Raw genomic sequence first — 18,285 nt, 5'->3', positions numbered from 1 at the left:
AGGGCAGGGGAATTTTACTGCACGGCGTCGGGTGGGGCGGTGACAGCGGCGGGGACACACAGTCAGACACAGAATCACAGAATGGGACAGGTTGGAGGGGGCCACACTGGGTCGTCTGGTCCGCCTTCTCTAATTAAGCCAGGGTCGTCTTAGAGCACATGATAGAGGATTGTGTTCAGACGGTTCTTGAATATCTCCAGCGAGTGAGGGAGACTCCACACCCTCTCTGGACAATCGGTTCCAGTGCACGGTCACCAGCACAGTAAAGAAGCTCACCCTCATATTCAGGAGGAACTTCCTGTGCATCAGTTTCTCCCCATTGCCTCGTGTCCTATTGCCTGACACCAGAGAAGAGCCTGGTCCATCCTCTTGGCACCCCCGTTTTAGATATTTATACACATTAACGACGTCCCCTCTCAGTCTATTCTTTATGCTGAGCAGGTCCAGCTCCCTCAGCCTTTCCTTCTAAGAGAGATGCTCCTGTCCCTTCCCCATCTTTGTAGCCCTTCGTTGGACCCGTTCCAGGAGCTCCATGTCTCCCTTGTACTGAGGAGCCGCCGGCGGGGCAAGCGCCGGGACAGCCTTTGTGAGGGGGAGCGGGGAGCAGCTCTAAGGGAAGCGCTGGTGAAATGTAAATGTGCACTTGTACCCTGGGGAGCCCGACTAGAACCCGCCTCCCAGGAGAGGGCAGGTGGTGAGAGGTTTCTCTCCTCTTGATCCATCTAGCGGTCAGTTACAGAGGGAACCGCAGTGTTCCCTTTTTTGCCGTCGATAGATGCATAGACCAAGGTATGATGAAATAGCAGCCTGTGTAACGTAGAATTCAATGAAATTGGGCCCCATTTCGGCGGGAGGGAGGGAAGAAAAAGAGGAAAAAAAAGTGTGTACTCATCCCTCGTTAGCCATCTGCACTACAAAATAAAGCATTATATCGGCAGGGTTAATATTACATTAGGTTAATGGAAGTGCTAAGACAAGCCCAGAGTTATCGGGATCTACTCAGAGTTTGAAATGTTCTTTTCTCAAAGCATTACCATTAAAAATTACTGTATGTTAGTCACAGCTTTGTAAAAATGGAGAAAAGTAATCACATGTTAATATGTTAATCATACCAAGCACAAATGAGTTTTGTTACTGAAATAGCTTTACTGTCTTCATACTTGGGAAGAGCTGGAAAAATTGGCGAGCCCATGGGAATTTGTGATACCAAATTGCTTAGTAAAACCAAGAGCAGCCTGTGAGGAACTAGAAGGAAACTAAGAAACTGACTATACTGGATTTGCAAGTAAAATTTGTTCAGTTGCAAATTAAATTTAGTGTTCAAAATTGCAAGATAGTGCATAAGAGAACTTTTATTCCTCAGAAAACAGCTGCTATGCTCTAAAACAAGGATGGCTACTTTGGAAACACACCAGGCAGAAGTTCTCCCTGAGCTGCCTGCAACACTGGCGAAGTACATTGAAAGCAAAATAAATAAATTGCATTAAAATACATACAAAATGAGATTAGGAGTGTGAAACATGGTGAAGTCCTTGCCGTAAAATGCATGTTCAGATTTGGACGATTCTGGAGTTACCCCCAAGCAATCCAGTTTCAGGTGGCTCCCCCATGGCACTGCACATGTGTAGGCTGTGGCAGCCCTGGGAGGCTCAAGGGTGGCCACAAGTTTGGGGCACAGCTGTGTGTGTCCCCGTGCTGGCACAGCAGTCGGGCTGCAGGGCTCTGGGGGCTTTGGCTCAGCTGCAGCAGCAGAGGTAATGCCCAGGCTGCGTCAAGTCTGCCAGGACAAAATGACTCTTCAGAAATGTTTTGACCAAAGTTGAGCTAAGAGAGTTTATTCATCCCACGCTTTGTGCTGTGAGCACATTTCTTCCTGGAAATAGGAAGACTTGCCATGGCAGGAAGGCAGGGGTGCAGGGTCCCTCCCTATGCAGGCACTGGGGAGGAGGGAGTCCTGTGCTAGGCACTCCACAGTACTTTAATTAGACCCCAATTAGCTTTTCTTCCCCGGGCTACAAAGGCTTGAAAGTCCAGCCAGACAAATAAGATTTCTAAAAATGGTTGAAAATACTTAGGGAAAGGACTTCTGTGTGCTAGGAGACTAAAAGATGACCTTGTTTATCAAAGGGATGGGAGGTGGAGGAGCAACACAACTGATGAGTTCAAAATGAGAACTCATACAAATACTGAAAAAATCTTACTTTCCGTTTTTCAGCAAATGGCAGGCAAATGATAGACAATGCATTTTAAATTATTTTTAAATGAACATTTGTTTCTATGGTGCTAACAGATGTGACACCTAGTGTCATTAGATAATTTTGAGGCAAAGAGTATAAGAACTTTTATGTGGGTAAGGGGAAGAGTAACATTTGTGCTTTTTCCTACAAAGTTCTTAGTATTTGGATTACTGGATTTTTTTTTTTTTTAATATAATTTTCTTTTCCATAATTGGGTCTTAAGAACTCACCTTCTCACAGATGAGGGCTAGGAAGAAAATTCCCATGTGAAGAATTTGTTCCATAATTGTCGAGACTGTTGGATTTTCTTCTGTGATGTCTTGCTCTGAGCACGATCAGAGATAAAGCACCAGACAGTATTCAGATCCCTATGGTAGCTTTTATGTAATGTTACATGTTTCCATGATTTTTCCCTTTTTCATGCATTTTTTCATGCATTAGCTATGGCTAATATGGGTATTTGTGACTCTGGCCTCACTGCAGTTCACTTTGTGTCTGTCCCTGGCCGGACTGCTGTTCATAATCTTATAATGTGCTTAAAGACCACTTTGGAATGTCACATAATGTAAAGGCAGCTTTTTATTTAAGTCTGTGTCGCACCTGCAGTTTATGTTACTATGCTTGTAAAAGACTTTCATAGTTCCCTCAGGGTTCTAAGGGCAGCACAAAGTTTTGATTCTAAGTTATAATCCTTTGAGGCTTTAGGGTCTGGTTAGCTCTGCAGTCATTTCTGTCCCTCTGTCAGCTTTCATCCAGAAGCTGACATCTCTTTGAATGCTTGAGCTGCTAGTTTTCAGATTCCTCTATCGGCTGGCTCCTTGGAGGCCGCATTAGTAGAAGCTACTTGTATCCTGCTCTAAAGAGAGCTTAATGAAATTTACAATCAGCCAAAGCTGTATTTGAGGTGTTTTGATGAGGACTTTTTGGTCGAAGTAAAACCAGAAAAAATGCAGCTCGTTCTAAGAGTCTGATGTGTCATTTTGTGTTTGACTCAAAACATACACTTTTATTGTTTCTATATACCCAGAATTGTTACTAGTCATATTTATAGCCAATCAAGAAAAAACAGTCAATCAATAAAGTGTGCTCAGCTCCTTAAAAGATGAAAACAGCAGAATTTTTAGGAATACAAAAATACCATGCACATTTAGCACAACAGCTGGATCAAGTAACGTTTGGGAAAAATAGTGGAGTTCATGACAACTGAGAGCCATTATAGCTGAATTAAAGCACAGTCTGCCTAAACCAAAACAAAGATTCAGTAAAAACAGACCAGTGCTGAATCATACAGCATCCCCAGCAACTGCAGTAATGTTTGGCCTTTGAAAGAAAAAGTAAACTCTCAGATTTTAATTTTTTTAAATGGAATTCATCCTAGGTAAGCAAAATACCTAGGAATGAGTAACTGGAATAAATGAGGGTAGATTTTTATAAAGCTGGTATATAGTAAGGTGCTGGAAAAGGTGTGCATGTGCTTATGTTTGTGTGTCTGGTTGTGTGTGTTTGTTGATTTTTTAGAATACACAGGGTGTTGAGAAAAACATTTGGAAACATAAAAACTAGAAACCAGTGTTGCTAATTTTCTGTATTTAATATAGAATACTTACTGCATTTGTATTAATTTTACATTTTTAGATAAAAGAAAAATATAGCTAGAAGGGTGAAGCAGTTTTAAATACAAAACTAATTTTTTGCCTTTTTACTTTTCAATAATTTGGGAACTAAAGAGAACTAGACACTGAAAATTTTTATTATATTGATTTTCATACTGAACCCTCAGCACCCAACAATAAATACACAACTTTGCTTTTCTTGCACTGCCAGCAGCAAAACGTTCAGTTCCAAATGACTGTAATTCTGATATAATACATTATTGATAACCTTTCTGTGTGCCTTAATTTAATTCTGCTGTATTGACACATTAGTTTTGCAGTCAACCATCTTTACAAACTTGTAAAAGCTATGGAATATGTTAATACGGGAAGGTGCATGCTCCGATGAACTTCAATGCAGTCAACGTAAAGTAGCCCCAGCTGAGGGTGTTCTTAAAGCAGAAAGCCCCACAGGGTGAAATTTGGGACACAGAGCAGGCATGCAGTTAGATCAAAGGGCTTTGTTCAAAAGCTTGCAAAGGGAGCTCTAGAGTTTCCAAGTGTCTGTGTTACTTCCCAGCCATTCTGTACAGCAGAAACATACTTTTCCCCAATGTGTATATGGTAATCAGCAGCTGTGCAAGAAGAGGAGAGACTCTGCAAGATTTCCTGTACAGCAATGGTGCAAGACTTTTATATACCACAGTTGACATGCTGTAGCCCCTTGATATCATATTGATGACTAAAAGGTAAACCAGTATACTTGAGTAACAATTCAAGAAATCACTGTTACATTTTTCTGTACCTCTGCAGGTGATACTGTATTTCACACATAAGTGATTTTAATGCTGAATGTAAAGAATGTAAAGAACACTGACTAGTAACTACTAAGCACACAGAATAAAAAACAAAATGATGCACCTTTAAAAGAAACAGTAACACATGCACCTTTTCATGTTTGTACCCTGATTAAAAGAACATCATGAATTTCAAGTATGAAATGATACAGTGAAATCATGTCCTGTGAATAGGTATCAATGGTAGTCTAGGTAGTACAGTTTGCACTGTAGGTAACTTTCCATCTTGCAAAACAGAATCCTACTGCATACGTAGGTAAAGTGACTTGAAATGCTAAAACCTGACATGCCAACTGTTGCACTGGTTTACACTGATACAATGCTGTAGAATTCAACAGGACTATGGTGATTTTCACCAGCTGAGTATATGCCCCAAAGTGAATGAAGAAATGTATTCCAAACTGCTTTGCATGCTCTCCTTGAATTATCAAATCCTAGACAACTCCAGAGCAAATGGTATTTTATGACAAAAAAGGGGAAAAAAGAGAAAAAAATTAAGCCAAACAGCATTAGCAGCTGTTTTAATTTTCTGATTTTTTTTTTTTTTTTTAAATTGTACTGAGAGAGATTTTGATTTGCTAATGGACGTTGGTCTGGTGTAATATCAATTAATAAAGTTACTCTGGATGTGTCTCAGAAGCTGTCATCACTGTTCATAGTATTCTGTAAACATGAAACCACAAGTTTTAATAATGCCTTTTGAGAACATAACTTATCTTGCAGATTCTGAAACCAGTATTTCATCAGTTACAAACAGGCTTAACTTTAAATGACTTCTGTCAACTTCAGTGGGATTTGTAATGTGTAAGGTAGGCACACATGGAGCAGTAAGAACTGAATCTTATTTCTGATACATTTCTGTACCAGCATCCTGCTTTTCTCCACATCTCTCAATGCCACTAAGAAGTGCAATTCTGACCTTTTGTATAAAAAAAGCAATGAATAGAATTTTTTTGAGAAATAATGGAACTAGAGTTAAGATTTTTATCACACATTACAATTTATATAGTATTCTTGCTGATTTACTAAGCTTAAGTATCTTTATATAGACCTGAGCTGCCTGACACTGAAATCCGTAGACTTACAAGGCCAAATTCTTGGTTTAATTTAACTGTAGTCAGTGGAATTACAACAAGAGTAAATCACACTGAATGATTTTAAATACTCTGAATCTCCAATCCTATTTCATGCAATTGTCCATCCAGAAAAAAAAACCCCAAAACAAACCAGCACCTAAATTTGCTGCCTTTATGCTTTTGTTTAGGCATCAATCTTACTTCAAGCCCAGATGGGCAACTTTACCACTGCAAGAAAACTTTCTTCAGTTTCAAGATGCTGCACAAACTTGGCCCCTGGCTTAAGCATCTGGAATCAACAGATACTTGCTGGGCCTTCTAGAAACAAACTAAAGCCAAAGGCAGCCTATGTAATGTTTTCTAATTTTAGTTTTTCAGACAACATTCCCCCACTATGTGTAAAATTAGCTCTACAATAGCATTTCAAAGTAATCTGGTTATTCCTTTACATATTAAAACAAACAAAAATGCTCTAATGCATAAAAAATACTAAATCTGAACACATATACTACTCTAGTTGCAAAACTCAATGTACAAGTATGAAGCTTATTTATGATTTTTTTCAGACTGATCTATCTTCCAGCCTCTCTAAGAAGCTAGCTTCACTTCAACAACCAAAATATATACTAAATGCAAATAAACAATAAAGCAGCAAGACTCAACACATTTTTTTTTGCAACTACCCTTTCACAGGACTAATGTGTTTTCATAAGAAATGATATACTAAATCATAATAGCAATAATTTAGATTAATGTCAAATAACTTGAAGATAAATGTGTCCACATCTTCAATAAACACAGACTCTATTTCCTGGCGTCTTGGTGCTGTTATTAACCATGTGTCCTCACAACTACAGTCAGTTACTAAAGGAAAGCCTTTTTCTGCAAGTACTTTTTGTGAGCAACTATACTCAGCTGACTAAGCCCTCTCTGCTCTCTGGGACTGCTCAGCTGAGGTACAGTATTTGTGTCTTTGCAGACTTAGGCCTTCAGACTGAAGAGTATCAAGCTAGTGAGGAAGTACAAATACACACTGTAACACAGAAAGCAGAAGACAAGACATACAGAAGAAAGCACCCTGTGATGCCTTTGGGAGTTATAATATAAACATCACTTCCAAAGTATACAGTTCCAACTTGTAACACAGCATTTTGAGGGTGTAACTTTTCTTTACCTAGAGCATTCGAAGACATTATACTTTTAAAGCTGTTCAAAGTAATGCAGCAAAATATTACATTAACAATAAAATTCATATGAGATTCAAGGGCAGATATAGACCACTTAAATGAATTGGAATGAAATGGACATTAAATACATTAATCTGAAGGCTTGTGAGGAATTTACAAGGAAATCAAAGACTGCAAGGAACAAATGAATGTTCATCTGTGGGCGTGGTTTCAGAGCCAAAATTATACAGCTTTGTTAAGAAAACAGATGCTATTGGAAAAATAAACGGCACCTTTATATTTTCCCTATCTCAAGTATTTTAAAATGTGTTTCTTGCCCTAGCACAAGGGACTGCCTTGCCTGTGAATGGTGCCTGGCTAAGACTCCTTGAGACTTTCAGTCCATGTTTCACTTGGAACTGGCTCTCACTCCTTACTGAAAAGCACTGTCATAATGTAAACTTCATTTGCTCACAGTTCTGTGACTCCAAATGGGTTGTAGGAAGGGAGTTCAATCTCCTGGCAGAGAGATGTTGAACACTGTGAAGAATGACAGTGAGGTTTTTAACAGTGCTTAATAAAAGGCAGATGGGTGTTGAATTCCATTTGTTGGAAAGAAACAGAGATAACTTCACTCTCATGACCAGTGACAAGACTAGAAGCTCAGTCAGGGGAGGTTTAAGTTGGATATCAGAAAAAGATCCTTCACCTAGGGGATGACTGGGCACCGGAACAGGCTCCCCAGGGAAGGAGTCATAGCACCAAGCCTGGTTCAGAGAGAGTTCAAGAGGTGTTCAGACAGCACTCTTAGGCACATGGTGTGATTCTTGGAGTTGGACTCAATGATCCTGACAGGTCCATTCCAACTCAGCATATTCTATGATTCCCTTAATATTGACTATTACAAAGTGATCAAAATTTTCAGACAGTGCTGGCCTTCTCTCTTTGTGACATGGTATACTATAGGGTAATGCTTTTCTTTTCAACTTACTATGCAAAATAGAAAGGAGAATGTGTGTGGTGGAGGTGAAATAAAACAAATCAAAATACAACAAAGCTGGAACACCACAGGGTTGCTAGACATCTAAGGAGAAAAAGCCTCTGATCTCATGATGCTGCAGTCCTTCTATCATGTTATGATAGGTAACTTCAGTTCAAAATGTGCATGGCAACCAATACTTTCACACAAACACATCCCCCCTGAGCTTACCTAAGCCACCTTGTACAGCCTCACATCCACAAACTTCTTGCCAGCATCCAATTTCTGATGTACCTTTTGTCGTAGCTGCAACTCATGGTTACGGCCACCTTTCTTAAAAGGGACTCCAAGATAAAGTCCCTGCAAGAAATCATGGAGGGTTTTGGTCTTGTTAGAAAAACACTGCTCATTTTACTAGTATGCTGCAGACTCAGGCTGTATTTTAAACCCAGTTCAGTGGATTTTCTATCACAGATGAAGGATGATTGATCGAGATACACACCATCTACCCCAAATACAGCATTTTGTCTTTTCCCACAGAATGTCCAGAATTCAGTGTCATCCCTATTGTGTAGTGGGAGAGTTTTCTTAGGGGAGTTCTTATATCGGTGCTGTTTAAAACACAAAAAATAAAAGTCAACTGTCACAGAAACAGTAAACATACTGTCCCCTTTAGATCATGGGAAGACCTTTCCTCAGGAGAATATTTTGGCAGTTAAGGTTTGCTTGTGCCTAGTACTTGTGGCAGGGTCTGTACTTTAAACTGCCATAGCCAAAAGGGAATGAGCTTGATTAGCTACATGAATACAACCTGCCTTGAGAGTTGGGGACTGTTTCACAATTGCTCCACCCCATGCTGGGAGGAATCCTCTCCCTGGGAATAGTGATCTTGGGGAAGGCGAGGGGAAGCAGGGTAAGCAGTAGGAGGCTGGCATTGCTAGTCTTGTTTGTATCCATAGAAAACTTCTGTGTAACAGGAGCATCATTGTGTGCTCTTGTAAAAATGTGCATCACAGACAGTTTTTCAGGGATCTTCTGTATTTAGTACATGAGCTTCTGAATCAAAAGCTTTTCTGGCTGACCAATTGAACATTATGTTCAATCTAATCTATTCTAGCTCATTGCTTTGCTTGAACCAAAAAGTGTGAAAGTAGCACACACTCTGCCATATTCTACTGTACTACTTCCCTGTTCCTAATGAGAAGCAAGGAAAAACTAGAGTACAAATCACTGGCTGGCCAAGACTGGAAGCTGCAGAGTCACAAGGCAGTAATTTAGCTCACAGCTACTTCAGTGGTAGTGGGAGTAGCAGCAGGGTGAGATGCAAATGATAGGTAATTGTTGCTGTAGTGAGAGGAAGCAGGAAAGTTGGAAAACTGCTGAGGTAGACTCCTCAGGGCTTCCTTCACAGTGTCACAGAAGGATGATCTGGGATAAGGAGAGGACTGCTTGAGTGGCTGAGTGATCTATCACTACATGTATTTAACAAGTGCCAGAGAACTACTGTGTAGAATTAGAGGTTTCCCATCCCTGGAACTGTGAAATTTGTCTCTGTGCCAAGCCTAGTTGCTCATGCTTAATGGAAGGACCAAAATCGGCCACTCTGTGCCAACACTTACCCTGCCACCCACGCACATAGTCTGAACACAACAAAATGCCATGCAGCCCTCCTATTCTGCATTTTTGGAGGTGGCATAACAATAGTTAACAGTAGCTCTCATGTCGGCAGAGCAGCTCAGAAAGCTCATTCCTACTCCACAGCCTACAAAAAGTATTTTCTTTTCCCATAGCAGATGATCTGCATTATTATTTACACTGGGTGTCAGACAGACTTGCTAAGCTCTCATACGTGCTCCTGTAAGATGGTGATCCACCTGGACTCATCCAGCAAAACCTCCATGTGGATAACCTTATCAAAATCCAAGTGTGCAAAACCATACTATTTTGGATGACCAAAGGATTTTCACTTTGGAGCAGGAGTCAACGTCTAATGCACAACACTGCACACTAATAGACAGTGTCAGTGCCTCTCCTGTAGCAGAGCTGTGCATTCTCCAGTGTCTGCAGCTGAACTACAGCCACTGTCTCTGTGGACAGCTTAATCTGCTCTCAAGCTGTCACATAAGACCTTTTTTTATATCTACCCAGAAAAAGCTCTAGCTTATGCAAAATCTAAAAAATAGAGCTGTTGCTATGTTGAAGAACTGCACTGGAACTCATGACTTGAGTTGGCATAAGTATCTGGAACTAAAATCCTGTTCATGAGTCTTGCTTTATCATCTTATGCTTATGAAAGCGAATGACAGGAGAAAACAAAACAACTGGAAAAAAGTCTTCCCCCTATGTTTATATGTAATTTTTCCACATAGTCAAACTCACTTGCGAACTCTCCTACTCTCTGCCCATTTTTTCTATCTTTCCATCACATCACAATTTTCCTCCTGCAACTAGCTACTCAAAATTGATCCTAACATTAAAGAACTGGAGCTTAATTTTTTTTAAAAAAGGCTGAGAATTAGCATAACATGATGTATGTGTGAAACATGGAATAAAATGAAGGGCTCCATATTGTTGAACATTCATTTCAAACCCTTTAGGAATAATTGTACAAAGGAATCTGTCAGTCTGTGAAAATTCATTTTTCATTCAGTGGCAGAGACTGTTCTCTGTCTGGATTTAACATGAGCATGACAGTGGGAGCAAGTATCCATGTAAACACCAGAAAATGGGTTTTTTTCAGGCATGTGGATGGGTTTAAGGTGCAGAAAGCTAATAGTGTGAATGTGAATTTGGCTTGCTCAAAAATGGACAGTGAGCTTGAGAGCTTTACGACACATCCTTGTAGACACCAAAGTAAATCACGAGTTTAACGTGATGTGTTTTCCCATCTCCTTTCAAACAGTACCGGTTGCTTTAGTGCAAATGAACATTTAAGTGGTAGTTTGAATAAATTCATAGTTGGATGCTTTTCTTCCATAAAACCCTATCAGTTTCAATGCTTATTTAATACACGTTGTTTGCATTTACATTTTTCACATTAAAAGTATGCTCCTTTTCACTCATCCTGACAGTATTTTCCGAATAGTTCCTTAAAATCTCCAAATCTCCTTTTTAATCTTTACCAAGTGTCAGTTATTTGTGGGCGCTTTTTTCCCCCCCCTTTTTTTTTTCTTTTCTCTTTTTCAAAGAAGGCCATATATTTTGTCTGATCCTTTCTGGAAACAAAAAATCTGCTCTATCACAATCACCAACAATCAAAATACTATAGCAGAACTTCTTACTTTCTCTAGCCTTGCAGAAGTCTCATTAACATTGGGCTGGATAAAACCCACCAATATATTCTAACAAATAAAATATGCAATGTGAAGGGAAAAAGACCACATGGTTAAGGACTTTTGATTTATCTTTGCTGTTTTGCATGGTCCTTCAATGAAGGCTGGAAATCCAAATATTACAGAAGTTTTCACAGGACTTTTAAGTCAAAGCAAATTTTCCACTAACTTTACTCACAGCAACCTTGGGTTTTTCTGCCCAGAAAGCAAAAAGCTCATCTAAGAATGGTGCTGGTTAATTTTTGTTTCTGATGAATACATGAAGAACTGATGGTATCTACTTGGCCTGGAAGAATCACTTTTGAGAACAAGTTTCTACTTGATTCAGTTTTGTTTGGGTGCCTATCACTGAATTAAAAACATAACACATAATTTTTTCCAGAATACTTTTTAATGGGAAAATATATGAGTTTCAAAATTTTGAGTGTTACAGCTAAAGTAATGATTTTCAGCTGGTTTCTCGGAGAGTCTAATGAGCCATTTTTCATCTTATTTGTGCACACTACTCTTAAGTGGTCTTTATGGTTCTTAAAATGTATATATTGCACATCAGTATGCAATACTTGCTAAGCTTCAAACTAAAGGGAAGAAATAATATAGCAATAGTATATTTGTCAGTTTATATGTCCACATCTTTCTTCTTTTAATGGCCTAGTTAATTAAAATCAATGAGAAAGCTTCTTTCTGTTTTACATAAATTATTGAGACTTGATGGTTACAGAGTCTAGTCCAGAAACTAGAATTGTATTACAGCCATTATCTAATAATTTGCAAGACACAGATAAGAAAACAAACAGCTCACAAATAAAACTCCAATTTGAGTCCTACAGACTGTTGGACTGTTAAAATTGTAGTCATGTTTTTGTACATCTGAACTGTACTTGCACAAAAAAATAGATATGAAAATAAAATTGGAAGCTTAAACATATAAAATCCCATTTACTCTTCTAGAGACTGTTTCTGAATTTTTTCTTCATTCAAAGTAACCTGTATACTCAAGGCTTAGTAATCAAAAGGAAGTAAAACTGATAGCTTATTGATAGTCAGTTATTGAAGATTTCACCTCTCTGTGAAAGTAAAAATATATTTCTTAAATTTTCCTCTACTACTGCAGTTTGGAAAAATGCTTTTTCTAACATACTAATTTCAAGAAAATAATTTACACATTAAAAAAAGTGTGAAATCCTGTTAACATAAAAAAAGATCTTGATATTTAGCAGTTTTGAAGCAATAAAATAAATATGTTAGGTTCCTAAGCTTGCAATCAATTCAAGCTTCAAGCACAAAACAACAAAATCACTCAAATAGCCTAGTATCTTCTAATTCACATTGTATATAAAAGTCTATTCCTGAACCTACTGTATATGAAAAATACTAGCCAAGTGGTTCTTTCTATAAAACAGAGTTCTTAGAATAAACTTCCTCATTATTCAAATGTGTCTTATATATGGAACATAATTAATTTACGTGGCCTTTTAAACCAAACTGTATGGTTTCTCATTCATATACATATTTGACAACTGAGGTGTTTTCAGTTGTGAGTCAGGTAAGTGCTCTGAGTTTGCTGGCTAAAAGGCCAAAACAGCATGTTTTCTCTTTATTTTCCATATTAAAGTTGGTCTAATACCTAACAGCAGAAAGAATTATATGTATAATAAAACATGCTTTTCAAAGACAGTGAGTAAACCTGTGAAAAGCAGCAAGGCACAATATTTTCTTCTTATTCACCAAAACAACCACTAAGTATAAAAACCAAGTAAGAGTTATCATGCTAGAAACCCTCCCCTATGCAGAAGATGTTCAAATGCTGCAATTTAGTGATTCCTTTCATTAAAAAGGCTCTGTACACATAGCACTAAATTTCTTTTTTTTTGCAAACATGACACCCTCATTTTTTGGTGTGTTTTAAAACAGAAACAGCAGGAAAAGATGCTCAATTATTGATCATTGTACACTAATAGGCTGAAAAAAACCTGGAGTGTGGGCATAGCCTACACAGAAATATGCACAAATCCTATTTTTAGAATTTTACTAACCACACAGAAGACAACACAGGGGTACACGAAACTAAGCCTACGCAAGGAGGTGCACAAAGTTCTTGTCTCATCATTGACTTAAGCTGTGGGACTAAAAGAAGCAACATTTGGTAACAGGAATGTAGGGGACATTGACACTGTGTAGCTATGGAAAATTTGGAAGAATCTTGCTGGAAATAGCACCTGTGAGCATCACTGAAACCTGTTTATGTAAGGGAGATGAAGGAGAAGAACAGGAAGGCTGGTGTGAGCGTGGACAGGGAGAAGAGAAAAGGGCTGCACCTGATGGATTGCTACAGTTCAGCAATCAGCACTTCACTAGCTGGCTTTGGTGATTCTGTCCTTGGCTATTGAGTGTGGCTTTTTCTGAAGAATTATGTAGTAGTGATTAAAAGGAAAAAAAAAGGTTGGTGGGAGATAGAAACTTCTCCTTTCATTACTTAGAACACCCTGTTCTCCGCTAAGAAGAGCACAGTGCCTGGTTGTGGGTGTTCTAGGAGCTATACTTAATACATCTTTTGTTATTCAGCACTTTTCAGCTGCTGTTGAACCACTCCTGTTGAACAGAAGACATACAGGCTTAGTTATCACTAAGAAGAATTGCACTCTGAAGTCTTATTTAAAGGTGTACAAAGAGTTTTCATCACAGCACTTTCTTTTTCACATACACAATTCCTACATCCTACACATATGGCAGTAATGAGTAAAGGTACTAAAATACTAGAGCTATACCAGTAAAATAAGAAGAGCAAGGGCATGGATTTGAGCACAGTCCCCCAGTTGTCTGTGCTGTCTAACTATAAACATGATTCCTGGCATGGTATTAGCCAATGACAGTGCTTTGCCCAGCCAGAGAACAGGCTTTCTCAGTTTACTAGTGTAAGTGAAGCTCCACATGGTTTGGCAAGGAAGACTGGAATAAGATTAAGCCTATGGCATGTCAAATGGAATTTCTTCCTAAAGAGATCCGGAAAAAGAGGTAATTTGAAAAATTGTTGGTCCTTTGCAACCAGGCCCTTGCTACCACAAGGACCCCATTAGAGAAATATTTTCCCTAACCCTGCCAAGACAGAACTTAGATTTCTTGGTTTTTGTTCCTGCCATTCCCAGTGGAAAGATGTTCCAAAATGTGACCATTAATGCAGCCCTTTGCAAACTGTTCTCCTGAATAGTCTCATTTATAACCTGATCCTACTATATTAGACAACATACAGCACCATGTTGCAGCAGCTCTGCTTCTGATTCCGTAAGCCAGCCCCTGTTTTTCTCTGCTGCTTTCTTAGCTCTTTGATACTACGATTGGGAAACACTGCTCCAGTAGCTAAATTCCTTGTGATTTCCACATTCTCATTCGTTTTTGGGCCAACACTAACCTTTGGCTTAAAGTGTTCTCTCCCCTCCTTTCTGTTTTTACCCTAATAATGTGTCTACAATCAGCAACCACTTTCTTTATTCTTTAGCTTTGCTAAGCTTAATAGAACAGATTCTTACATGGAACAGATGCACGTTTCTCTCTGAAAGTTTTAAGCCCAATTTGGAAAATATCATCTCCTCTACATTTTCACCCTGTATTAGTTGGTGGAGAGCTCTGGGAGAGTTCCCTGAGCAGTTGCTGGGAAGGCACAGCAGCTGAATGACCTGATAAGGTATGTACGTACTATAGATAGCTCAGCGCTAGGTAAAATGTGGAATGTTTTCAAAAGTGCTAAACTCCGTAGAAAACTTTTCTAATTGCTACTGTTGCAAGAGTCCCCTGACTTTTGGCTCGGTTTGTTGTTCTAAATTAGTGTCTAAAAATTATTAGCAAAAATTTCACTCTGGCCCATCCTTCCCTGTGAACATTAAAAATTATTCACGCTCAGGTCCACTGACCCATACAGGGATACTGTTGGATATCAGTGCAGTGGGTCTGCAGCTCCCCTAGGGTGTAGGAACAGAGAGAATGACAAAGGCAAGGCCAAGATTAGAAGGTTTGGTGCTGTGACAGCTCCCTGGCCTTCAGCTTGCTGCTCACAGAGCTTCCAAAATTCTGATGTTATGCATCTGTGATATCTCTGTGTGCAGATGCCTCGTGTATGCTCTTGCCAGGCCTAATTTGCAACTTGTCTGTTCATGCTGGTTACGTTTTCCATAGCCTCATTCTGGGCATAAAGAAAAGCACAGCCCACTGCATGCAAGCATCCAAGTGGTCCTTTTAAAATCTGGCTTGTTTAAAGTAGACCTAATTTAACCATGTAAAACACACTTCAGTGTCTAACAGTAACAAAAAGCTTTATCCAGGAGACAGATAAGATCCACTTACTATCCTAGCAGTGGACCATGACCCAGACAGTGCAGATACCTGAAATGGAGTTAACAATGAAGTTTGCCACAGGAGAGACCTGCCAGTGAGATGGCTACAAATACCCCTGTCACAACTGGAAAAGTTACATTGCCCAGCTCACTGCTAAGGACCTGCTTCTGCCAAGCATGCCATGGATGAGGATGTAATGCTGGCTCACCACCTAGAGAAGATGAAATAGAGATGAGGAAGAGAGAAGCCTAAGGGACTGTCACAGGAGTAAGCAAAGCTGGCTGCCTCACTTAGCATCAGTTGTATTCATTGGACCAATATTCCCCCCCAGGTCATGTCCAGGTAAATGCACTGAAGTCATGCTAGGGAACAGCTTTTATGGATTTAAAATACTTCTTTTTCCCCAGTACAGTATTAAAAAAATAAAAGTTTCTTTTCAAAATACTGAAAATATATTTTAGTTAAGGTAAAAATACTAAATATAAAAATTTCAGGTAATATTTAAAATAACTGTGCTATAAAGACAAGTGAATTGCTTAGTCATTTTGACATTCAATAATAGCACATTAACCTTAGTGGAGAGGCATGTGCCAGTGTCCCCACATGGTGGTTTAGGAGAGAAGGTCATGCAATTCTGCGTAGAAAACAAGCCTGCTTAGTAAGTGACATGTGAGGGATTTTGAAACACCAATGTTCATGCACTTGTGATGCACCGGGGGGTGTTGCAGGTAAGGCAGCACAGTATACAGCGTACAATGCAGCACAAATACTTCTCTGTGCTTGTTACAGGTATAGGATTCTCTGCTTCTGAACCAGAAATATTTTTTCTATTTTCCTTCTTGGCTGACAATGAAAACAGGTTGAAGGCAAAAATCTGTACTGATTTTCATTGGCTCTGCTCATGTCTTTGAGCTGGACATCAGAAAATTATTTGGAATGAGATGAAGAAAATATGCTTGCAGCTGTTTCCAAGGGGGAATGATGGGTCAGATGATGGACCAGAATGTGTCTGCATTTCAACACAAACTGACCATTTGGAAACTGAAACAGTAAGAACAGGACAGTTTTTTGAAATGTGCACACAAACATAGCTAAATAATAACCTGTTTGTGTATGAAAAAACCTAAAAGCTGAGACATTTATTATGATCATCATCACTGTTACTTTTATAGAGCAATGAAATGATAAATTAATTCATCCAAGTTTTCAAGTGGGGAAGCACCTGCATATATGCTATGAATGAACAGTAGCTGGATGTATTAACGCATGTATCACTTAACTGCAGGCTGCAGAGATCTGATATTTCAATGCCATTCTTTAAATATCACGTAACAATAATAATAAAGAAGTACCAAATCATGCTTCAGCAGCTAGAGAGAGAGAAATTGCATCATGTTTTGGCAGTGACTCAATCATCAAACACTGGCAACATTCAATATTAGAAGGATAAAATGGCAGCAAAACTGGTCAGCAGCTTCTCTTCGTCTGGAGTTTTCCCAGGTAGATAAACAAAACAAAACAAAACCAAAACAAACATAAAGCTGCAACAGGAGCAGGTCAAAGCCCCGGCCCTTGCACTGCTGATAAAAGTAAACTAGATTGATTTCCACGGATAAGCACATCACAATCCCAAAATAAAAGGCAAGTGCATAAAACCTCCAAATAATGATCTTCGCTAGGACAGCTATGTGGCTTGTATGGGACAGTGGCCTTGTCAGCTACATGTTGTGTTCATTTATGGTTCCTCTTCAGTCAGCATTTATGACGCATTCACCTCACTGGAGTTTTGGCTGGATGACATGTGACAGTCCATATTCTCCTTGAATTTCTCCAGATCATGGAAATATGGGTGAGAGAGGGCAACATATGCAGATATTCGCTTGGCTGGGTTGAATGCTAAGCATTTCTGAAAGTATGAAAAGAAGTTGGTTTTAGCTCAAATGTACAGGTAACAGTGCTAGCTATCATTGCATACATACGTTAATGCATACCACCTTCAGTTCATGGTCAGTATGAGACACAACAGGGTCTCAGAAGGTGGTGCACAATGATCATCCATATTAAAACAAGCAGTGGGGTCAGAGAATAAGAGTATGGTCACCTCAAAAATTACATGCCAGAAAATTCAAGTATTCACAGTTTATGAAATTCCAGAATACAGTTTTTCTTGAATTCACATGCACAGGACAGCCTTCATCTGGTTATGTTCTGTGTTCGGTTTTCCCTCTTCTTCCTCACTGCACTTCGATGGCCCTCCTTCCACATCTGTATCCCAGCCTTTGTCCAGCTGGCACTGAAATCTCTGCCCCAACCTTGTGTTTATATCTTGCTCTTTGCTTCATCCACCTCCATGTATTATTCTTCCTACCATCCTTGTGTAGCCACTTCCTAGTCCTCCTTTCTTTTCTTGTGTCAGAACTTCTATCATTTAACTTCAGAAATTTAATTCAGTGACTTTCAGTCCTACTCTCCCCTTTCATCTGTGGCTCCCAGTTATCATCTCTTTGCCTACCAGGAACAGATTTCTTTCCTACCTCACCTTCTAGGCATAGATATTTATTTTCTTCTTCCCTCCCTCCCATCATGCCTCCGCACTCACTGAGCTCTCTGCCATGTATTATTCCTTGTTGTTCCCAGAATCTAATTCTTATCCCATGTCTAGCTTCCACTTCCAAGCTGTCTGCAAGCACAACAGATGTGTTTCTCCTTTGTCATTT

General features: G+C 39.3%; 1 protein-coding gene across 3 annotated transcripts in view; it reads right to left on the bottom strand.

Annotated features, from left to right (window-relative positions):
- Nucleotides 1–3,969: 3,969 nt before the first annotated feature.
- Nucleotides 3,970–18,285, bottom strand: part of CDK6 (cyclin dependent kinase 6) — a 139,700-nt gene continuing 125,384 nt past the window's right edge. For all 3 annotated transcript variants that reach the window (XM_042044389.1, XM_042044387.1, XM_042044388.1), the window contains one exon: nucleotides 3,970–17,474. In XM_042044389.1, the coding sequence (XP_041900323.1) occupies nucleotides 17,328–17,474 (147 nt within the window). In that variant the 3' untranslated portion in view covers nucleotides 3,970–17,327. The remainder of the gene's footprint in view (nucleotides 17,475–18,285) is intronic.

This window comes from Corvus kubaryi, unplaced genomic scaffold, assembly GCF_017639235.1.
Source record: "Corvus kubaryi isolate FWS band 111438036 unplaced genomic scaffold, C.kubaryi_AGA036_p1.0 37398, whole genome shotgun sequence".
Lineage (NCBI taxonomy): Eukaryota > Metazoa > Chordata > Aves > Passeriformes > Corvidae > Corvus > Corvus kubaryi.
This window is presented reverse-complemented; position numbering and strand designations above follow the sequence as displayed.